Below are 23,729 nucleotides of genomic sequence, written 5' to 3' on the forward strand. Positions count from 1 at the left end.
AGCGAGACTCTGTCTAAAAAAACGAGAGAGAGAGAGAGAAATAAGATAGGCATGGGTTGGGCACAGTGGCTCATGGCTGTAATCCCAGCACTTTGGGAAGCAGAGGTAGGCAAATCACTTGAGGTCAGGAGTTTGAGACCAGCCTGGCCAACATGACAAAACCCTGTCTCTACCAAAAAATACAAAAATTAGCTGGGTGTGACGGTGTGTGCCTGTGGTCCCAGCTACTTGGGAGGCTAAGGTGGGAGAAATGCTTGAACCCAGAAGTGAGTGGATATCACACCACTGCACTCCAGCTTGGGCAACAAAGCAGCTGACATCTGAGATATTTACAACATCTAAAGACTACTGAAATGGAATTTCACTATCAAAAAAATGTGACTTCTAATTCAACTTGATAACAGATAAACAATTTCCTATACCACTGTTGCAGTAATTATTCTGTCACTCTACTTAAAAACCTTCAACTATACACCTACAGTACAAACTCCTTATTATGCTACAACAGGCACTTCATGTTCTGGTCTCTTCCTACCATTACATTGATTTCCTCTATAGAAGCCATATTTGCTCTCCTGGAATGTTACGCGAACATATATATAGCTTTATCTATGGTACTTTGCTTGTTGTGCTCTTATCAATCCGGAGAACACCAGGCCTTTTCAGATCTGGCTTAATGATTCACCACTTTAAGAAGGCTTTCCTGGATCTCCAAGGGAGGACTGACACTTGTGTCTTATGTTCTATGCATAAAAGTGTCCTATCACTGATCTCACTCTATAACCCTTATTGGTGTACATTTCTATGTATTCAGGTCCTTGAACAAGGACACTGTATTTTATTCACATTTATATTCCCATTGCCTAACAATCTGGCACACAATACATGACCAAACAATACTAGCCAAATGAGGGAATGTTTACTGATGTGTGTATCTCACCAAATAACCAGGAGGATAATAGTATTCTAAACAATACTATTCTATTAAATAGGTGAACATTTAGGGTACACATAAAATATATCTGGTCAATTAGAGAATGTGACAGAAACCATGTTTGAAACCAGAAATGGTAGAAGTTGTTTTAAAACGTATCTTTCTGGATGCCTCTAAAACATTTACTCATTACACATTTCCTCCACTTTCTCAATGTTAGCTGGTGCATTTATATTCCCACTTCAGCAAAACATTTATTTCTAGGATGGATTAGGAAGTTATTGACATGAGTGATGAATCACCAAAAACTTACAAACATCTCTATGTTAAGAACAAAATAATGCATAATTACATAATATTTTTGCCAAAGAGAATGACTATGTAATCATAGATTTACTGACTTTCACTTCACTCTTTAGAGTCAGTTATGCCTGCCCCTCAGCACAGTCACACAAAACAGTTTTCAGGGGGAAAAAAAAAAAAAAACCCTTTAAATTCAATCTTAAAATAGGCTATCTTAGCCATTTCAACTTAGAATATTTCTGCATTATTTTCTTTTTTTTTTTTTTTTTTTGAGACGGAGTCTCACGCTGTTGCCCAGGCTGGAGTGCAGTGGCGCGATCTCGGCTCACTGCAAGCTCTGCCTCCCGGGTTCCTGCCATTCTCCTGCCTCAGCCTCCTGAGTAGCTGGGACTACAGGCGCCCGCCACCGCGCCCGGCTAATTTTTTGTATTTTTAGTAGAGACGGGGTTTCACTGTGGTCTCGATCTCCTGACCTTGTGATCCGCCCGCCTCGGCCTCCCAAAGTGCTGGGATTACAGGCTTGAGCCACCGCGCCCGGCCTTCTGCATTATTTTCAAAGCTCATGCTATTATGAAAAACTTTATGGTAAATAATATTTTAAAATTAGAAGCTGAAGAGAACTAGGATTGCTAGTATATCAGGACTTAGCCCCAGGAAAAAGTGATTTCATGGTTTAATATTTCCCTCCATATCCTCCATGTCATCTGTAAAATAGTTACAAATACATAGGAATTTTAGAAGGTTTGTTCTTTGCAAAATGCTTTGGGAGATAATATATTAACACTTGTTTTTTTCTTCTTAAAATTATTTCCTATCAGTAAAATTCTGAATTTCTTTTATGAGTTAACTGCTTTCTCTCATCACTTGGCCAAGAGAACAGGACATACATGGATAACAAAATATATCCATTTGCATTCACACACATCTGAGAGGACGAGGATCTAGCTTATTTTTACTGATATCTAGGAAAGCAATCCTATAACCTATGTTCCACTTTGCTGCTAATCCCTTTGGTTCAGTGGCAAGTTTATTCTAGAGTAGCACTGTCCAATAGAAATTTCCATGATAGTGCAAATATTTTATATCTGCACTATGCAATATGGTAACCACTAGCCTTATGTTGCTACTGAGCACTTGAAACGTGGTTGGCACGACTGAAGAACTTGATGCAGTTCCTGTCAAACTGGGCTTGGATTAGAAACATACCGGGCTGGTACCTCCTCCACCCAAAAGTCAGGCAAAAGATTTGAAGGGATCCATCACCAAAGAAGATCTACCAGGAGTCTGCAAATGTTTTCTCTAAAGGGCCAGAGAGTAAATGTTTTAGGCCAAAATGTCTGTCAAGACTATTTAACTCTGCCACTGTGGTACAAAAACAGCCAGAGAGGATACAGAGACGAATGCATGTTTCAATAAAACTTATTTATGAACAGTGAAATCAGAATTTCATATAATTATCATGCAACATGGAGTATTATTCTTTTAGATTTTTTTCAACCATTTAAAACGTAAAAGCTATTCTCAGGGTGCAGGCCATACAAAAATAGGCTGTCAGGCCAAAACACCAGCCTGGTTTGCAAGTCTGAGATATACAAATGTCAGTAAGCACGTGAAGAGATGCTTAACATGTCAGTCATCAAAGAAGTACAAACTAAAAACACGAGATCCTACTAGAATGGCAAAAGAGTGACATACTAAATATTGGTGAAGTTATGAAATAACTTGAGGTACAGTCATTTTGGAAAATTGCCTGTTTCTTTAAAAATGTAAACATACATGGCAGGGCGCAGTGGCTCATGCCTGTAATCCCAGCACTTTGGGAGGCCGAGGCAGGCGGATCACGAGGTCAGGAGATCGAGACCATCCTGGCTAACAAGGTGAAACCCCATCTCTACTAAAAAAATACAAAAAATTAGCCGGGCGTGGTGGTGGGTGCCTATAGTCCCAGCTACTCGGGAGGCTGAGGCAGGAGAATGGTGTGAACCCAGGAGGCGGAGCTTGCAGTGAGCCGAGATTGCGCCACTGCACTCCAGCCTGGGCAACTGAGTGAGACTCCATCTCAAAAAAAAAAAAGTAAACATACACCATAGGACTCAGCCATTCTCCTCCCAGGTACTCAAGAAAAATAAAAATGTACATCCATACACGGACTGGTATATGAATATTCACAGCACCTTTATTCACAATGACTAAAAACTGGGAACAACCTGAATGTCTCCCAAAGAGTGAATAGATACATCCAGTGTGATATATTCATACAATGGAATACTTGTCAACAATGAAAAGTAACCAAGCACTCCTATTATGCAACAATGAGAATGAATCTCAGAGTCACCTTGCTGAGTGAAAGAAGTCAGAAAACAAGAGTACACAGTAAGTCCATTATATAAAATTCCAGCAAATGCAAACTAATTTATAGTGACAGAAAGCAGAACAGGGTTGTGTGGGGCTGAGGGCTGAGGGAGGGACAGACTGCAAAATGGAAATGTTCCATATTTTGATCCCAGAGTCACAGGTATATGTATCTGTCAATTTGTACATTTTAAATGGATGTCGTTTACTGTACACATAAAATGTGAGTAAAAAGGAAAGATTTTATTCCACTGGCATCAGATTTACCCAAAAGTCATCTTTTTATGAACCACATATCTACTTTCGTGAGTGCTGTTTACATTAGAGGTGACAGGTATGGGAGGAATAGATACAAAGTTGGGTCAGCTGGGCGTGGTGGCTCACACCTGTCATCCCAGCACTTTGGGAGGCCAAGGCGGGAGGATCACCTGAGGTCAGGAGCTCAAGACCAGCTGGACCAACATGTAGAAACCCCATCTCTACTAAAAATACAAAATTAGCCGGGCGTGGTGGTGCATGCCTGTAATCCCAGATACTCGGGAGGTTGAGGCAGGAGAACTGCTTGAACCCAGGAGGCAGAGGTTGCGGTGAGCCGAGATCACGCCACTGCACTCCAGCCTGGGCAACAAGAGCAAAACTCCATCTGAAAAAAAAAAAGAAGCTGGTTTTTAAGTCTCACTCTATCAATGTTATCAATATTGACAGGAAATGTGCCTCTGGGAACCTCTAAGGTACATTAATAGTAACCTAAACCAAACAGCTCTGAATGGACAGGTTTTAGGAATTATATGAAATTAAAACGTCTTGCTCACAACATTCTGCTCTCCCTATTTGGAGTGTGTCTAATTGCAGAGTTCCAAGAACTAGCAAATAATCTTTTACATTACAACAAATTTTCATTTGTAACACCTGTGGGATAATGTCCTTATTTTATTTGAATTTTATTTTATTTTATTTTATTTTTTAAGACTTGGGGTCTTGCTATGTTACCCAGGCTGGACTTGAACTTCTGTACCCAAGTGATCCTCCCAGCTCAGCCTCCCCAGTAGCTGGGACTATAAGCATGTGTGCCCCTGCCTGGCTTATCCTTACATACTCCCTGTTGCTCAGGTTCAATTTGCCTAAAAACAATTTAATACTGGTTTTATGAAAGCCTGAAGAAAGGTGGTCAGTTCTGGAACATTACCAGTTCAATAAGACTAAGGAAAACAAGGTCACATTTTCCAGTAAGTTTTATTTAATCTTTAAAATTCTTGGGTATGCCCCAGACTAGTTTTTGACAAGACCTTGCAGGGATCCTTAGATGGGTCAATGACAAGCTGAAGATAAAAATATCACCTACTGACACAAAACATTATATTCTAAATAATTTGTGGCTATATACTGGGTAAAATTTAGATTTTTTTTCAACTGAGTACAGATGTATAGATATGAGAAATATACATCGGGTTTCCCAGATGTTTTTCAGAGCAAACTTTATGTTACAGGTTCTTAGAGTTAAGTTAAATTTCATGACTGATTTTAGATGTCTTTTTGGAAGACAGAAATAAAGCACTGAAGTTCAGGAGTTAGTGGAGGTGAATGAGGTTAAAAAAAAAAAACAAACAAGCTTTGAAATAATTTTTGCCAAACTCATGACATATGCTTTCAAAACTTTGCAAACTAAGTAGAATTGGAAAAAATCCTAAAAAATCCTAAAAAAACGCTTCATTTCCCTTTTCTAGCCTTAAATACACCCCTTTAAACCATAAATTGACTAAAACTTTGGGGCAAATGTCTAGCAAAACTCTCAATTCTTTCTGAGACTGCACACTTTAAATATTATTCTTATGCAAATACCAACGAGATCAGCATGTGTCCAACACAAGTTCATATACTTAAAAGCTAAGAGGCCACCACAGCTATAACATTACAATTTCCTGAAGTAGTATAAGGGATATTTTAATAATCTGCTTGTTTTCAGAGGAACCTTATTTTCCAGAGAAAATTATTTTGATTTTTTTTTTCATCTAACTAATGTTTTTCTAAGAGAGGTTTAAAACCCAGGGGTTTTAAGTGAGAATCATTTCTCAGCCTACGGGTATCAACATTTGAGTAATAATGTTAATTTCTTGTCCCATAAGAAATATCTTTCACTGCTTATTGTCCAACTAAGCGACCTCTTTTGTTACTGTTTGGGGCATAAGAGAGCTCAATTTGTGAGAAGTGCTACAGATGACTAGATCTTACAGAAAAAAACTCTGGGAGTTTAAGAAATTGGACATAAAGAAGAGAAAGAGATATTTAAGTTAGATGAAATGGAAATGTTAGTTTGAGCATAAATATTTTAAGAAATTTTACAAACATGTACATAAGAATTGGCCGGGTGCGGTGGCTCAAGCCTGTAATCCCAGCACTTTGGGAGGCCGAGACGGGCGGATCACGAGGTCAGGAGATCAAGACCATCCTGGCTAACACGGTGAAACCCCGTCTCTACAAAAAAATACAAAAAACTAGCCGGGTGAGGTGGTGGGCACCTGTAGTCCCAGCTACACGGGAGGCTGAGGCAGGAGAATGGTGTGAACCCGGGAGGCGGAGCTTGCAGTGAGCCGAGATCCAGTCTGGGCGACAGAGCGAGACTCCGTCTCAAAAAAAAAAAAAAAAAAAAGAAGAAGAATTGAGAACACAGTGGTATACTGGGGAGAGAATACAAGGATAACAACTGGAAATCCCATCTGGAATGCTTGAACTACAAGGGACTTCAGAGATCACTTAATCCAGGCTCAGAGACCAAATGAGTTTCCCAATTAAATGGCATAACACTATAAAAGGCTTAGAATGGTGCCTGGCATATAACAGACACTCAGTTAATATTGGTATTCCCCTTTCCCTATGCCCAACCAAGTCACACTCCAGTAAGTCTTACAATAACCACCACCACGAACATCATCTAAATCTTCCAACAGCGAGTTCTCCGGTCTTCCAGAGATACGAGGTCTTTCAATCAGCTTATTTCAAGGAAAATTCTATTACTATTAGCTCTATACCGATGTTACAGTGCTGCGGTGAGCATTAAATTAGATCAATTAATGCTGGCATGAAGTTTCCAATTCTGCCTTCTCTTAAATACATCCTTCCCATTTTATGGCAGTAGGAGTGTGTGTGTCCCTGTGTGTATGCACACATGTGTGAAGGGGTGAACAGCCATCGAAACAAATATCAGAAATACTTAGGATCTAGGTTTTTACAACTGTCCTTCCTCCCCCAAGATTTTGATATGCCTCCCGGGTACCAATCCCATTCCATTGAGAATTTCCTAGTAATGAGTCACTATAAATGTTAGGAATGAAGGTATTCCTCAGATGTATTGGAATGGGGGAAAAATATAACGGGGTAGTAACTGCCCCCTCAATCAGGGACATGTCGACAAAACCAGTCTCATTACAAATTCACAACTCAATGACCAGGCTTGTTATGATGCTCAATTCAATGTAAGGCCCTGAAAGTAGAATATCACATCTTATATTTCCTTCTATGTGTCTGCACAGTAACAAAAATGGGATATTAGTAGATGCTTAAGTGGTCACCATTAATCATCCTCAAGAATTTAATTCAGTATTTAAAAATTCAGCTTGCATGTAACTCTCCAGGAACATCTATCGTGGTCCTGAACTAGGTTTCAAATAAGTCAAAAGAGAAATACTTGTAAATCAGTTTCTTAATAAAATATTGTAAGCATTTTCATCTAAAAAGGCACCTATCTTTAAACTCTAACAAGGTTCATGAATGGCCTAAAATTGTAGGTAAAATTTTGTGTAGGCACACTCTCCCCACCCCTACCAGAGAGCACTAACATAGCTTCCATCACATTCTGAAATAAATCCCCCCAAAGCTGTATAATCACTGCTCTGTACTGCTTCTCCCCCTGGCTTTGAAGCTAAAACTCTCAAGTTACTCAGCTTAAGTTCTAAAAGCAGATTTAAAACTCAAATGACAGGATAGTAGTTAGTGGCAGGGTGTCGGGGGCTACAGGTAGCTGTTGAGAGGGTATCAGGGGACTTCTGGGGCACCGATAATATTGACTTGATTTGGGTGCTGGTTACAAAGGAGTATTCACTTTGTGAAAATTCATCAAGCTGAACACTTATGATTTCTGTACCTGTCTGCAGGTATATATTTCAATAAAAAGTTTTTGAAACAAATAACAAGATGGGTCACTTATACACAGCATATATCATTGCAGAATTTAATGAAGTCCTTAAAAATGATGCACTAGGAGAGGTCCATTGGTAACGAACTGCAGTCTCCAGACAACAGCCAGTGAGGAACTGAGGCCTGACCAGGCCCACTGTGAGTAAACCTAGAAGAAAATTATCTATCCTCAAGTCAAACCCTGAGGTTGAATGCAGCCTGGAGCCCCAGATAAGAGTTTGACTGCAAATGAGACCCCTAACCAAAACTATCTAGTTAAGCCACTCCCAGATTCCTAACTCTGAGAAAATGTGAGATAATGTTAGGTGTTTAAAAAAAAAGATGCAGTTTCAAAACACTATCTTCCTTGAACATAGTGAAGCGGGGAAAGTAGCCTCAGTAGTTGTACCTACAGAGAGACATTAGCTTATTGGTTTAAACTGGCAACTTTCCCACCTTGAAAGGCTGTGGTACAATATTGCTTTCAAAACTCAACGAAGAAAAAAGAAAATACAGCTGGTGGTTATGAACATCAATTTCTGGGTCAAATGGAAGCTAATTTCTCTGTAAGATATATAACAGGGATCTTCCTGATACTTCTTTCTATACCTTCATCTAAATTAGAGATTCTTCCATCACTGTACTGTATTTTTTTACATGTATGTTAAGTGTTTGAATGATCCCACATGTACATATACATCCCTTAATTTTTCCCAAGGCTTTCAGAGGAAATATACTAAAATCAGAGTAATCAAGTAAATAGATATATGTTTTAAATACAGACATTTCCGGCCGGGCGCGGTGGCTCAAGCCTGTAATCCCAGCACTTTGGGAGGCCGAGGCGGGTGGATCACGAGGTCAGGAGATCGAGACCATCCTGGCTAACATGGTGAAACCCCATCTCTACTAAAAATACAAAAAACTAGCCGGGCGTGGTGGCGGGCGCCTGTAGTCCCAGCTACTCGGAGGCTGAGGCGGGAGAATGGCGTGAACCCGGGAGGCGGAGCTTGCAGTGAGCCGAGATCGCGCCACTGCACTCCAGCCTGGGCGACACAGCGAGACTCCGTCTCAAAAAAAAAAAAAAAAAAAAAAAAAAAAAAAAAAAAAAATACAGACATTTCCAGTGTGAATGGAAGTAAAATAATGAAATAAAACACACACGTATTATTTGTATAAACCCACGAAAGAGGTATATCAGGGTGGGAGTGGGTAATGGGACATAGTTATTGCTTATCACCCAACACAGATGTAGTATGTTTTGAAATCAATGTATTCTTTCTGTTTTGTTTTTTTTTTTTTTTTTTTTTTGAGATGGAGTCTCGCTCTCTCACCCAGGCTGGAGTGCAGTGGCGCGACCTCCGCTCACTGCAAGCTCCGCCTCCCGGGTTCACGCCATTCTCCTGCCTCAGCCTCCCAAGTAGCTGGGATTACAGGCGCCCGCCACCACGCCCGGCTAATTTTTTTGTATTTTTAGTAGAGACGGGGTTTCACTGTGTTAGCCAGGATGGTCTCGATCTCCTGACCTCTTGATCGCCTGCCTCGGCCTCCCAAAGTGCTGGGATTTGAAATCAACGTATTCTTTCTTGTATCTACGTGTGTGCTCCTGAAGCCTGCCAAAAGAGCAACAGAATTGAACATTTCAGCAGCCTGGCTCCAGGGTCTTTCTCATTCTGAATCCTCTGCAGTGCCCAGCACAGAAAGGGCCTTGCACACACTAAGAATTCTGGTATTAGCTGAACTGGAAAAAAGTTAGAAAAGTTATTGTTTTTCACATTTAAAACTCTCAAAAGTTATACGGAACTCCCTTCTCAAAATGGACTACCCATAGCACTTATCATTTCCTTGCGTATTGTTAAAATCTGAAAAAACAACCATCACTTTTGCTATAATCAGGCCGAATTTTTGCACCCTGCTAAAATTTAACCTGACAAGTTGTAATGATTCTTCACAACTCCCTAGAGTTACACTGGCAGTCAATATTTAATTACTGTGCCTGGAATTTAAAACAAACTATGACTACTTTGCAAATAGTACATTCTGCTAGTATAGTCATAATGCAGAGCCCACTAAATAATACTTCAGGATTTGGGATAAGACCCAATAAAACAAAGTAGTAATTCCAACAAAATCCTAAAATCAGTCTTCATTTCCATTATTTATAGTATAGCTAATTCATATTAAATAGCATATTCGACATATAAATCATATTCTTTCCTTTTCCTCTCGAGCTCCCGAACACCAGCTAGCACTATTAAAACATATGATTCTTCTTAATCTTTTTCATAACCGCTGTTCACTGAGCATTGTCTTCATCTCTTTGCAATAACTTGCCAGCTTTAGATATGTTAAAAAAAAAAAAAAAGCATGAAAGGAATGGCAACTAAAGATTATTAAACACAAAACACAAGTTTGATTTTTTTTTCTCCCAGGCAAAGCTTTGTAACCACCCTCTCTTCAGGGTGAAAGTTAGATAAGGTTATCTGAGACCAAGAGTAAGAAACCCATCACATCGAGGAGCTGCTTAAGGGCACTCTTCTACAGACACTTGCCTATAACATCAAGAGCTAAAAAGCAAATCAAATATTGTAATTTCCCCATTACTAAAGTTTTATAGCACTTAAAATCGTCCATAAAACACATATCCTTAGAAGAGAGATATCCAAGACATAAGCCTGAGAGAACCCGAGAATCATATGACACTCAGCCTGAATTATGAAAAAACTGCTCACCCTGGTGGTTCAGAAAAGCACTAGATATATAATGACTCGACTATTTAGTTCTACAAATGCAACTCTCAAATAATCAGTTATGAATCTGTAACAGACACCTATATAAACTTCACGTTTGATCAGTGTTATGAGAAAAATATCCCTGCCACCCTCCCCACAATTCATTGCAGACAGGTCTTTAATGAATCCTTCAATTACTCATTCTACCTAGGGAAGGGTGTATCTTTTTCATAGGAAGGTTTTCTGCCACAATAAAGTACCACCTTAAAGTCTATGAGTGCCCAATACTATTAACACTTACTGGTCTAACAAAGAAAAGCAGTATGTCCCATTCTCTCCAAAGAGAAAAAAATTCACTCACAAACTTACCCCGGTGATATGAAGACCACTAAGCACTAATTTAGACCAACAGATTGCAGCTCTTTAAAGTAAATAAAGGCTACAAATAAAACATTGACCAAGATGCTCCCCTTTGTTTTGAAAAGTTAATAAATTCTTACTTCCGTAGATTTCTGAGTGGTGAGTGGGAGAACAACATCTTACTAAAAATAAAACAGACCTTCCTTGGAGCGACAAATGCCGTGAAGATTGCTTTGATGCATCCTGACTTTCACGGGAATGACAACCTTTTCGGCTCAAAAACGTGGGAGATCACATTAAGATAGATTTCTTTACGGGAAACAGCAAATAGCACGATGTGTATTCATAAAAGTACTGACCCCCTCTGCATTCCAAAGCACGGTTCAGAAATGCTATCTACTCAAAGTCTGTTCTAGAATGCTCATAGACACCCCCCATCCCCCAGTAAGGAAGCGCACTAGATCCAACCTCCAAAGACTTTGGGACACTTAGCCTTATCTTAAGCAAATCTCATTATCATTCTTGTGCTTTGGTTTTTGTTCCTTTAAATGACAGAAGTAATTCCTGCCTACTGAGCCTTCTAAGATGCAAGAATTTTTAAAAATCACATAAAATCTTTCACGCTTCTTAGAAAAGGCTGCTATAAAACTCAAGGTGCTACACTATTATTATTATTATCATCATCTTGTATCAACTTTTACTGCCACTTCTGAATTAAGCCAAGGTACTGACTTTGAAACACAAATCCCGTGGTTTTCCATCTGTGGTTAGGTTTCTTGCTATAATTCTGTCCTGACTACTTGTCCCGCACACTCTGAAGATCTACTTTACTGATCTCTGGCCCGAAAATTAAGTATTTTATTTAGTCACTTCTCTACAAAGAAAGGGGCAGAAGTCACATCACTCCAGATTCTTGCAGACGTATTAAGAATGACATCATTCTTTTCACTTGAGGAATGATGCCATAGAGTATAAAGGCGACACTTCTTGCCCTCTAATCTTTCCTTCCCACAACACAAAACCTGTGCAGTTGGTTACCTAGAAAATTGGAAGGTTCCCCACAATGGACGTGCATCAATAACTGTCATAAAAATATCAGATCTCAGGCACGGACAGGAAAAACTTTATCTAGTTTGCAAGAAATTAAACCCTGCAGTCCTCCAGCTGCTACTGGGTTTGATGTGGGCTGTCCCTTTCTAGGGCCTGTGCCTGTCTTTGAGGAGAGTGGCCTGGTCCCACAGCACCCTCGGGGCAGCTCTTGAGCCGGATCAAGACCCTTCCGAGCAACGTCTGCACCCAACCCTTCATCTCTCCTTTCAGACACACCCCCCTCCACCCAGTGTTTCATGGTAGGTGTGGGCGCTCAACTCCTTCACTGTGGCTAGGAGGACGCGAGGAGAGGCGGGCCGAGGCCTGAGCACCCATTTTGGAGGACCGGGGAGCTCGGCCCTCCGGGTTGTGCGATTTGGAGTGTCGGAGCGAAGGGCGCATCCGTGGGAGGGGGAAGGAGGCCGGGGTTGCTGGGGGGTCTCCCATATTCCAGGGCGTGAGAGGAAGGCGGCGGGAAAGACTCCGGCGAGCGAGGTTTATCAGCGCGAGGTTTCCTTTTTGTTATCTGTTGAGGGATGGCGGGCGTAATGGGGGCGTCCCCCTCAGGAGAGAGTCAGCAAGGGGGTCCCCCCTCGCTTCACCGTGGGGCGGGGGGGGGCCCCCCGAGGACTTGACGGAGGCCTCCCCTGGGCACGAAGACAGTGACTGACGAGCGTTGTGGGCTGCGCGCGCCGGGACGCCCGTTCCTGCTCCTGCAGCCCCGCGAGCGAGGCGTGGGACCGGGTGGGAGGGGACGAAGGAGGCCCCCGGCCCGGGAGGCGGGAAAGGCCCCGGGGCTCCGGGACGGGCGGCGGCTCCAGAGCCCCGAGTGGCGGCGGCGTGGGCCTGGCGAACCCCGAGCCGGCTGGCGCCCTGTGGGCCGCGTGCGCCCCCCACTCCACTCGCCGCTCTCCGTGGCCGCCCCCTCCCCCCCGCGGCTCCTCTCACCTGCACATGATCCGCCATTTTGCTCCATTCATGCTCCTCTCCGGCCCCCCCTCCCCCCCAGCGCGCACCTCGGCCGGGGCCGCTGCCGCCGCCGCCGCCGACGCCGTCGCCGCTGCGCCTGCGCGCTGGGGGCTCGTCGCGCTACGCTCGTGGCGTAGCGCCGCTCAGCTGCGCAGGCCCCGGCGGCTCGGGCCGTGGTTGGAGAATGCGCAGCACCGCTGGGACGGCGTAAAGGCGCGGGCAACGTCAGCGGCACGGAGACGCCGGGTGGGAGGAAGGAGCGGGCCCGGGGAGCGCGAAGGAGGGGCGGCTGGGGGAACAAAGCTTTGTTTACATGGTTTTTAAAGGGGCCGCGCTCGCTCCGGCTGGCGGGCGCTGGAGTGGGAGTTGGCGCTGCCTTCTGCTCGTCTGCGTGGTGAGGGCTCCTGAATGGGGGCCGGGATCTGTCGCCGCCCCGGGACTCCTGCACGCAGTGGCTTCCTCTCTTCCCAACCGTCTTCCCCCTTGTCTCACCCCTGGACGTCTCCCACCCCCACCCCACCGTGCAGCTAAGGTGACCCCCACACCCGGGAGGAGCCTTCCGGGGCGCCCGCGCCCACACCCCACCTAGGCTACCTGCGAGATTCCTTATTTTCCAGTGCCCTCTTCTCAACGGGGGCCGATTCTGTGCTTGTGTCTGTCTAGCTTTTGTACCAGGGCCATTGCTCTCTGGTCTGGATTTCACCAGCAACCCCGGTGGTTGATCTCGTGTTTTTCATTTCTGTCCTTTCGTCCTTGATAAACATTCACGGAAATAACCACCGAATAGTGGTGATGATCAAAACATACGAAGGCAAAGTTCTATCTTCCCAAAGACATTGTTATCGTCACCAGTACTCTAGACTGCCTCCCGAGAGGGATTAGATGCTGGAAGAGGCAGCGGGGCTGGTGGTTAGGACCACTAGGCTCGGTCTTGTGGAGGTATGAGTGGGAAAGCCATCTCTCTGGGTCAGATAAGGTCAGCCCCTGCATGCTGAGGCCAATTCCAGTCTTCCTCACTAGGAATTATCTGTTAGATAATGCCGGTTCCTGTTTTCCATTGGATTCCACTGTGGCTTCCATTCAAGGCCCCCAGATTAGATCATAGCTGGATTCTGAGAACACTGATTGTTTGAAGTTTGTATTTACAGAGGGCTACCATCATATGCAAACGATGGTGGTAGTGAATTACACACCCTTGGTGGATATAGTGGACCTGTGCTCAGCATTCATTTCAACTTACGTCCTCCTAGTTGAGATCTCGGCTTCCTGGTTTGCAGAGGTAGGGCACCTGGAAACTACATTACCCAAACTTCCTTGCAGCTAGGGTTCTGTATGCAAGTTAGGCTCTGCCAATTAGGCTGACTCAGAGATTTAAGAGGCAGAAGATTTAAGTGGCATAGCTTTTGACTGTTACTTCTAGCAAGCATAGAGCTTTTGAGATGTTGGGTTTTTGTTTTTCCCCAAAACCTCCCAGTGTCCAATCATTAGCTCCAAGAGTATAAAGAGGCAGGGTGGTGGCGTCAGTGGCTTTCTGAACCTGGCATCGGGCAATGATATACTCTCAGAGTCACAATTGCAATGGAAATTCTTTTGGATTAGCTACTGGACTTAATAGAGGCAACAGTTTCACAGTGAGCCAAGCCCAAATTTCTGTCCGCCCTCCCATCTCCCACCCCCGTACCCCAATCTCCCTGTGTTTCTCCCTGTGTCTTCCCTTTCTCAGTAAATGGTACCACGATTCATCCAGTTGCTCCTAATAAACACTCAGGAGTTGATTCTTCAAGTCTTATCAGTCCCCAACATGCAAGTCACCTGCAAGTCCTGTTGAATCTGTATCTAATATATACCCAGTGTGACCACTTCTCCATCCCATCTCCACTGTTAACACCTTGGTCCAAGCCACCATTACATTTCTCCTGTGCTCTGGTAATAGATTCCTAATTAGTTTCCCTACTTCCTGTCTTGCCCCTTGATAACCCATTTTCCATGTAGCTGGCTGCAGAACATTCCTTTATTTTATTTATTTATTTGTTTATTTATTTATTTATTTTTAAGACAGAGTCTTGCTCTGTCACCCAGGCTGGAGTGCAATGGCACGATCTCGGCTTATTGCGACTTCCGTCTCCCTGGTTCAGGCGGTACTCCTGCCTCAGCCTCCCGAGTAGCTGAGATTACATGTGCCCACCACCATACCTGGCTAATTTTTGGATTTTTAGTAGAGACAGAGTTTCACCATGTTGGCCAGGCTGGTCTGGAACTGCTGACCTCAGGTTATCTGCTCGTCTCTGCCTCCCAAAGTGCTGGGATTACAGGCGTGAGCCACTGTGCCTGCCCAGAACATTCCTTTAAAATCATAATTCAGGTAATTTACACTCCTACTTAAAATCCTTAAGTGGCCTCATGTTGCATTTAGAATCCGAATCTTTGCTGTGCCTCAAGAGGTCATATGAGCTGACCTTATCTCTACCATGCCCCCTCTGGCTCAATGCTCTGTGGTCATTCTGGCCTTGCAGTTCTGCAAAGCCAGGGTCTCCTGCTGCCTGGATTGGTTTCCCTTCAGATCTTGCAGTGGCTGGCTCACTCTCCTCATGGACTTTTCAGCTCACTTGTCACCTCCTCAGAGAGGCTTTTCTCATTACCCTCTTGAAAGTTGCCCCCGTGCCTATCACTATCATAGCATTGATCACTGTCCAAAACTACGTATTATTACTCACTCATTGTCAGTCTCTCCAACTAGAGGCAGACATAGTATAAACAAGGATTCTGTCTATGTTGTATCCCTAGTACCTCTGCACAGAGTAGATGCTCAGTAAATAATTGTTGAGGCTGGGCATGGTGGCTCATGCCTTTAATCCCAGCACTTTGGGAGGCTGAGGCAGGTGGATCACTTGAGGTCAGGAGTTTGAGAGCAGCCTGGCCAACGTGGTGAAACCCCGTCTCCACTAAAAATTAAAAAAAAAATTAGCCAGGCATGGTGGTGTGCGCCTGTAATCCCAGCTACTCAGGAGGCTGAGGCAGGAGAATGGCTGGAACCCAGGAGGTGGAGGTTGCAGTGAGCCGAGATCGTGCCACTGCAGTCCAACCTGGACAACAGAGTGAGACTCCATCTCAAAAAATAAATAAAAATAAATTTTAAAAATTGTTGAAGTATTAACTTCTTTATGTCTCATTCTAGGGTGCATGTGGGTTTCATATGAAGACAAAGCATTCTAAATATTATGTCACTGTTAGGTGACATATGTTATGTTATGTTATAGGCCCTTCCTCTCAGCAGGTTTCTAGAACTGGGTTCTCTCTCAGTACTGAGAAAAGTGATAAACTTAATGGAGAAAGGGTGGGGGCTACAAATGAAGCTCAAGAGATTGGCATTGTCCCCCTCCCACCCCCCACAGTCAGGGACCACTTGGGGTGGAAGGGCCAGGGATGGGATCCTTCAGAATACACGCTTACTGATTTCTTCACTTGGTCCTTCACCTCTCTCAGACCCATGTCAGTTCTCTGCCCATCCTATATGTACTTAACCTATTGTGTGGCCAGAGCTACCCCTTAGCTAGCTTCCCTACCTCCACATCATTTGAGGGTTACCTAATCCCCGAGCCTGCCCAAGGAGTCAGACAAAGTCTCCTCTTCTTCCTTTGTTGCCCCAAAGACAAGGTCCCAAGCCCTCTTATGTTAGGATTGGGTTGCTAATCACTGCAGCAGAATAGTAACAAAGTTCTTGGAGCTGTGGTTCCTGACTCCTGCTGAGAGAAACCATTGTAAAGGGCAGGATCCCAGTGGTTTAGAATGAGCCACAGGTGGGGTTTGGAGTGCCTCTTCCTGAAAGCCAAGAGGCACGCTAAACTCCTTTACGGTGCTTTTTCTACACATCATTGGTGACTACGGACCTTAAGGGCCTCTCATTCTCCGTGCTTCTGCTGTGTCTTGGAGCAATGTCTCTGGGCTCCTCCTTACAGGGTTTCCCCATGGCTAGGAAGAAGGTACTGGGGTGAGTGTTTCTACATCAGGGTCGCCACAAATCCTGCTAGGGACAGTTGAAGGAGCCTAGAAGGATTGCAAGGGTATTACTCTGCCGCCCTATCTTCTGCAGACAACGGCTACTGGAGAACTCCTCCAGCTTCCATAAGCAACGGATGACTTGGGAGTGTCTGGGTTGCCTGGGGTTCAGGCCTCCGGTTTTAAACAGCTTTCAAGTAATCTGGTAAACTTGGGTGCCCCCCTGTGGTTCTGAGTGGAACGTGTCTGTTTTACCTTCAGGGAAGGCGAGCAGGGTAGCAGGAGACATCCTCTGTCACCTTGCTACTCAGTGTGGTTTGGCCCAGCCGCCACCAGCAGGATCTCAGGGCTCATTCCAGACCTGCTTTATTGGAATCTACTCTGAACAAGATCTACATGTTACAGTTTGGAAGGCACTGCTCTGGAAGCCCCCAGGATGGCCCTAAAGCTCTCCTCTTCTCACTCACTGAGCCGAAGACCATGCAGCTCCCAGGCAGAGTTGACTCTCCCTAAGGACTAAAGAGGAAGATTAGGCCACATCCCATTTCCATACCCCTAACCACTTCCCAAGGTGTGCTTTTCCCAAAGCAGTATCCTTGGTTCTCCCTGGAGCTTTGGATCAACCTTTTCAAACCCAGGCATCAGGGCTGAGGGCAGTCAGCTTGAAGTGACTCAGCCCTGTCCTCACAGAGCTCGTGACATTCATTTTTTCAAGCTGATTTGGTCCAGTCCATGGCATGTACAGCAGAAGGCCTGAGCTGTGCACAGTGCTGCTTGCTCCTTGCCAGGGTAACTGAACCCCTGTTGTAGAGGAAACGGGCCTGTTTATATAAGCACCTGTTATGGGATTAACCCTAAGAGTGTTGGTCTGAGTCTCAAGTTTTTTCCAACACTTCTGCACTGTGCCTCCATACAGATTGCTTCTCTAAACCATCTGGCTTTAAGTTAAACTTCTCTGAGCAGCTTGGATTTCTCCACAGCAATGGATCTTTTTGCATGGATCTGGATTCCATTTAGGGGCCCTGCAAAATGTCGAATTACAGATCAGGAGCCCTGGTCTCTACTTCTTCCTCTGTCCACAACTACCTCTGTGACCTCAGGCAAGTTGCAAATAAATGTGTTCACACCAGCCCTGCCTTTGTCAAGGGACAGTGTGGCTGATGAAAAGTGGGTACCTAGAAGCTTTGTGAGCTGCAAAGCACTTTCGGTAACTATGAAGCATTTTCAAAATGTATATGAAAGTGATTGCTATTGAAACAAGATAATTTGCAGATGAAACCTAAGTATCTTTCTAATGCTCAGGAACGCCTGAAAGAAGGCAAAAATCCAACAGTTGAAATGTACTTGGGGAGTCAGTCCCTTCTCCTGATCTCCATCCAGAGGGGATGATCATGTTTCTAGAATCTTTACAGGGTTGGTGTGAGTGTGTGTTGTTGGCAGGCAGGGAGTGGTCCCATGTAGTTCAACGGTTGCCTCTCTCTTTCTCTGTGTGTGTGTGTGTGTGTGTGTGTGTGTGTGTGTGTGTGCATATGTGAAAGTGGTATCTGGTTAGGCCCACATGAGCTGTCTTATATTTCTCTCCGTGCAATGCCATGTGTATGGTTCTAGCTGTTAAGAGTTGAGAGGGCTGGGTTCTGGTTTGGTGGCCTCAAATAAATTCCTCAGACTTTCCAAGCCTCAGGTAACTTAGTGGTTTGTCCCTTCCAACTTGTGTACAGCTTAAGGTGGGGCCCTTCTGCTACTGATTTCACTGTCTAGTTTGGTTTCTGGGTCTCTTTTCCAGCCGGTCAGCCACTCTTTGCTGGTGCCTCCCTGTGCCAACTTCTGTACCTGAACTGTTGCTCACTGAAGAGCTGGCATTTGGCTTTTTGGCAATTGTCTCTAACTCACTGAAAATGCAGGAAGCTTGAGTATAAAACTCACTCAGAAAAAAAAAAAAAAGAACACACACTCAGAAGAAACCACAGGGCCTATCGGCCTGTCGTCATCAAGCAGACTAGAATAGTGTAGAAAACCCTAGGCAGAGAGGAAATGAACTTCAGAGAAGGGGAACACACGGCTGAGAAGAGAGAGGCAAGGGCAGGAGAGAAGGAGATTGCTGAAGCCTGGGGCCCGGAGATGGTCAGAGGATGGGAGACGGGGCAGTGAAACAAGGCTTCCTGTATCTTCAGCAGCAACAGACGTTTGGAAAGGTAGGAGTGAGGCTGGGCTGGGGTTGGACAGGAGGCCTGGGGGGCTGCTAGAATTCCTGGGGTGGAGAGGGAGTTTCATACTCAAAACCCTTATAGGTCTGACTGTGCACCCACCAAGTTAGACCCAGAGCTCAACTTTGGGAGGGCTCTTTTCCTACCAGACTCTGTCTCCTGAACCAGGCCCCAACCAGGTCCCAAACTGTGCTCTTTACTGAGGGCTGTTTGCCCTGGGTGGGGGTAGGGTGCTGTGCTGGCTTCATCTCTTGCCTCTTTTGCTCTCTTGCTCTGTGTTGACTTATTTTCACCGAACACCTTGGAAGGGAATGGAATGGGCAGCTGGAGGGATAGTTTAGGATGACAGTAGAGGTTCCTTCCCCACCCCAGTGGGATGCATGTGGCTGGTATTCAGCTTGGGCTGGGGCCTCTAGGGGCCTGGACCCCAGCTGGCTGTCCATCCTCTTTCTCCTTCCCTGGCCTCCTTGAACCAGGAAGTCCTCGTCTCCCAACCAATACTGGCGGGAATACCTGTCTCTCTCTCATGGCCCAACCTATCAAGCAGTGAGGCAGCAAGGTTCAGGAGGGTGGAGAGAAGTTCCTGGAGAACAGGGCTGCCATTAGGATTTTGTACGGAAGGAAAATAAATTGTCAGCCCGGGTCACATGCCGCCCTCCTCACTCCCTCCTCTGGGCCTCGGCCACTGCCCGGCTTTCCTCTCCGGGACTGGAGTCCGCTGCGGTGGGCCTGTTTGGCCTTCTTGCAGCCTGCTTTGGGCGCATCCCTGTGTTGCTTTCTGCCTGGGCAGTCTCTGCTCCTGGTCGTGGCCCTCTTTCTCGGGGCTGGCGGCTGATCTCCGATTTTCTAATTCCTGCAGTCACTGTCCTCTTCTCTGCCTCCCTGGGTCTCCTGTGATCTTCACCTCTCTCTCCCCATCTCCAAGTGGCTGCCCCAGTCCCCCTTCCACGGTTCCTCTTCTCCCCTTGGCTCACCATCTCCCATCTCTGGGTGGCTCCCTCCCGCCCCCGCCTCCCACGCCTCTGGCACAGAAATGGCGCCGCTTCGGGGCCTCACTGTATGGAGAATCGGACTGCGCCTTGGCCCGGCTGGAGCTGCAGGAGGGCCCGGAGAAGCCACGTCGGGGTGAGGCTGCCCGGAAGGTCATCCGCCTCAGTGACTGCCTGCGGGTGGCCGAGGCCGGCGGAGAGGCCAGCAGCCCCCGGGACACCAGTGCCTTCTTACTGGAGACCAAGGAGCGCCTGTACCTGCTGGCGGCCCCTGCTGCAGAGCGCGGCGACTGGGTGCAGGCCATCTGCCTCCTGGCCTTCCCCGTGAGTTGCCCGGGGTGCCGAAAGGGCAAGGGGGCGTGCAGACCGAGGGTGTTAGATGCTTCCTGTGGGCAAGTGTTAGAGGATGACGTCAGGGTAATGGGGTGCTTCCTCGATGGCGGGGACCCGAACCCAGTGTGCAGACAAAGCCAGCAGGCTGAGGTGGCCTGAAAGAAGGCCTGGGCCAGAGCGGGGCCTGGTCGGGGAAGGTGGTGAGACCTGGGGCCTCCTCCCTAGGGGCAGAGGAAGGAGCTCTCGGGGCCAGAGGGAAAACAGAGCCGGCCCTGCATGGAGGAAAATGAATTGTACAGCAGCGCGGCCACAGGTGAGGGGGCGGGGGCTGCCCTGCTCTCCCCCAGGGGCTCCCCCCAGGGTGAGGTGGAGAGGAGGTGTGGGCTGGCTAGCTGCTGGCCCCGAGTCTTCCTGCCTTGTGGTTACTCCCAGCCTGGGCCAGCCCCCTTATCAGCCTCTCCTTTTCGCTTCCGGGTGCAGCCCAACCTAGGGGAGCCTGCCCTGCCCTGAGTCTCTCCCTGGGTTCACCTCATCTTACCTAGGGCCTGCTGGTGGGAGAGGGGAAGGCAGGGGGCCCAGGTGAGGGTGCTGCTTTTTTCTTTTTTCGAGACGGAGTTTTGCTTTTGTCGCAGAGGTTGGAGTGCAATGGCACAATCTTGGCTCACTGCAACCTCCGCCTCCCAGGTTCAAGCAATTCTCCTGCCTCAGCCTCCTGAGCAGCTGGGATTACAGGTGCCTGCCACCACGCCTGGCTGATTTTTTGTATTTTTAGTAGAGACAGGGTTTCACCATGTTGGCCAGGCTGGTCTCGCACTCCTGACATCAGGTGATCCACCTGCCTCAGCCTCCCAAAGTGTTGGGATTACAGGCGTGAGCCACCATACCCGGCCCTGGGTGCTGCTTTTGGGGAGCTGGTGGAGGAAGGAGAAGCTTTCATCTGTCTTCCATCTAAGCTCCACCCCCAGGGCCCCAGCAGTGGGAGGGCAGGGCCAAGGCTTCACCTGCAGCTGTGACCATAGGGACTGGGGTGGTGGCTGGTTTGGGGTGAGAGATGGGGTGGGGAAGACAAGACTGGCTCTGGCGACAGGGGCAGGAAGGATGTGGGCATGAGGTTGGGGTGGATGTGGGTAGGGGCCTGATGCCTACTAGGGTAGGTGGTGGAGGTACCTGACCTTTTGGAGAGTATGACCTGGTACAGAGCAGCTCAGCCTCCAAGGCCCAGGTAGGGGGCCATGAGTGCGTGGATAATACTCTTTCTAGAAAACTTCTGGTACACTCATTTAGAACTGGGCAGTGGTGAGGCAGGCCAGTTGTTTCCCATTAACTGCCTTCGCCTTCTCTCTCTTCTTCTCCCCAGTTGCCCCCCACAAGGAATTTGCTGTGACCATGAGACCTACAGAAGCCAGCGAGAGGTGCCACCTGCGGGGGTCCTATACCCTCCGGGCTGGGGAGAGTGCCCTGGAGCTGTGGGGTGGGCCCGAACCAGGGACCCAGCTGTACAACTGGCCCTACAGGTTTCTGCGGCGCTTTGGGCGGGACAAGGTGAGTGGGAAGGTGCACCAGGGCAGGCTGAGGGAAAGGATAAGCTACAAACAAAGAGGGGTGATCAGGGAGAGGCAGAGGTGGACATCCAAGGCAGAGAGGATGGCGGGAGGAGGAGGCAGGAGGTGATCATGAGGTCAAGAGATTGAGACCATCCTGGCCAACATGGTGAAACCCTGTCTCTACAAAAAATAAAAAAATTAGCTGGGCGTGGTGGCACGTGCCTATAGTCCCAGCTATTCAGGAGGCTGAGGCAGGAGAATCACTTGAACCCGGGAGGCGGAGGTTGCAGTGAGCTGAGATCGTGCCACTGCACTCCAGCCTGGAGACAGAGTGAGACTCTGTCTCAAAAAAAAAAAAAAAAAAAAAAAAGGCATCCTTGCCCTGTGGCCTGGCCGATAACCTCCTTTCTCCTTGGCCCAGGTAACCTTTTCCTTTGAGGCAGGCCGGCGCTGCATTTCTGGAGAGGGCAACTTTGAGTTCGAAACTCGGCAAGGCAATGAGATCTTCTTGGCCCTGGAAGAGGCCATCTCTGCCCAGAAGAATGCTGCACCCCCTACACTGCAACCCCAGCCAGCCACAATCCCCGCCTCGCTGCCCCGGCCTGAGAGCCCCTACTCCCGGCCCCATGACTCACTGCCACCGCCTTCACCCACCACACCGGTGCCTGCTCCACGGCCTCGGGGCCCGGAGGGGGAGTATGCCGTGCCCTTCGATGCGGTGGCCCGTTCCTTGGGGAAGAACTTCAGGGGCATCTTGGCAGTCCCTCTTCAGCTCCCGGCCGACCCTCTGTACGACAGCATTGAGGAGCCCCCTCCTCCTCGACATGACCACATATACGATGAGCCCGAAGGAGTGGCTGCCCTGTCCCTGTATGACAGCCTGCAGGAGCCCCGGGGTGAGGCATGGAGGAGGCAGGCAACAGCTGACAGGGACCCTGCTGGCCTCCAGCATATCCACCCAGCTGGGCAGGATTTCTCTGCCTCTGGCTGGCAGCCAGGAACTGAGTATGACAATGTTGTACTTAAGAAAGGCCCGAAGTAACAGAGGCAGCAGAGGGATGGTCCACCGCCCCCTGGCTTCTGCTGGTGACTCCTCCTGACCACTGCATCAGAAGAACCTCCTCTGCCCCTTCTGGAGCCCGAGGCCTGGCCTGCCTTCGTTGGGGCTGATAAATTGCCTCTCCCAGGGCCTGCTGGGTGAGTCACCATCCCAAAGCAGGAAGGGTGCCCTGGAGAGAACCACCCTCCTCCTACTCTTTTTCCACTTCCTCCTCTTTCTTTCCCCAGCTGAGGGGGAACCTGGGGCATTTAGGGCAGAGGGCAAAGGATGTCAGCAATTGCCTGGGCTGCTTGGCTATTCAAGCCTCCTGCCTGCTCATGGCCACTTCAGGGACAGCCCGGGCCCAGGCACCCAGGTGGATGGTGGCAGCGTCCTGTACCTTTCAGATTTCTCGGTGGCATTAAAGCATTTTTGGAACGTTTTATGTGGCATGAATGCTGTGTGAGAGAAGGCTCCAGCTGACAACCCTTGATCACATCCTCTCCCAGCTGCAAGGTCCCCTTGGGGCCTAGGCTGGGCCTCAAGCATCTACTCACAGACGCCCATAGAAGTCAGGGCACCCTGGGAATAGTGTTCAAGCATGTCTCCCTTTTGCTGGGATAAGGTCAATGTCAGAAAAATGGTGGGGGAAGCACTGGGGAGCGGGGGAAAGCTGAACTGCAAGGAAGGAAATAATTGGATTGATGGAGCCTTTTAC

At 47.2% G+C, this 23,729-nt stretch overlaps 2 protein-coding genes across 4 annotated transcripts in view; one reads left to right on the plus strand and one right to left on the minus strand.

Moving 5' to 3' along the window:
• The window catches only part of LOC105482095 (exportin 7), an 89,501-nt gene extending 76,489 nt beyond the window's left edge, over positions 1 to 13,012 (minus strand). For both annotated transcript variants that reach the window (XM_071068529.1, XM_071068528.1), the window contains exon 1: positions 12,886 to 13,012. In XM_071068529.1, the coding sequence (XP_070924630.1) occupies positions 12,886 to 12,903 (18 nt within the window). In that variant the 5' untranslated portion in view covers positions 12,904 to 13,012. The remainder of the gene's footprint in view (positions 1 to 12,885) is intronic.
• Positions 13,013 to 18,428: 5,416 nt separating this feature from the next.
• LOC105482099 (docking protein 2) lies at positions 18,429 to 23,454 on the plus strand. Of its 2 annotated transcripts, XM_011742049.3 has the most exons (5): positions 18,429 to 19,094; positions 20,138 to 20,419; positions 20,654 to 20,741; positions 21,786 to 21,970; positions 22,394 to 23,454. In XM_011742049.3, the coding sequence occupies exons 1-5, from the start codon at positions 19,032 to 19,034 to the stop codon at positions 23,012 to 23,014; spliced, it is 1,239 nt and encodes a 412-aa protein (XP_011740351.1). In that variant the 5' UTR covers positions 18,429 to 19,031; the 3' UTR covers positions 23,015 to 23,454. The 2 variants fall into 2 exon arrangements, with proteins under 2 accessions (XP_011740351.1, XP_024648702.1); XM_024792934.2 differs by lacking the exon at positions 20,654 to 20,741 and having other exon boundaries at positions 18,431 to 19,094.
• Positions 23,455 to 23,729: the final 275 nt, after the last annotated feature.

The sequence above is a fragment of the Macaca nemestrina genome, chromosome 8 (genome assembly GCF_043159975.1).
Source record: "Macaca nemestrina isolate mMacNem1 chromosome 8, mMacNem.hap1, whole genome shotgun sequence".
NCBI classification, from domain to species: domain Eukaryota; kingdom Metazoa; phylum Chordata; class Mammalia; order Primates; family Cercopithecidae; genus Macaca; species Macaca nemestrina.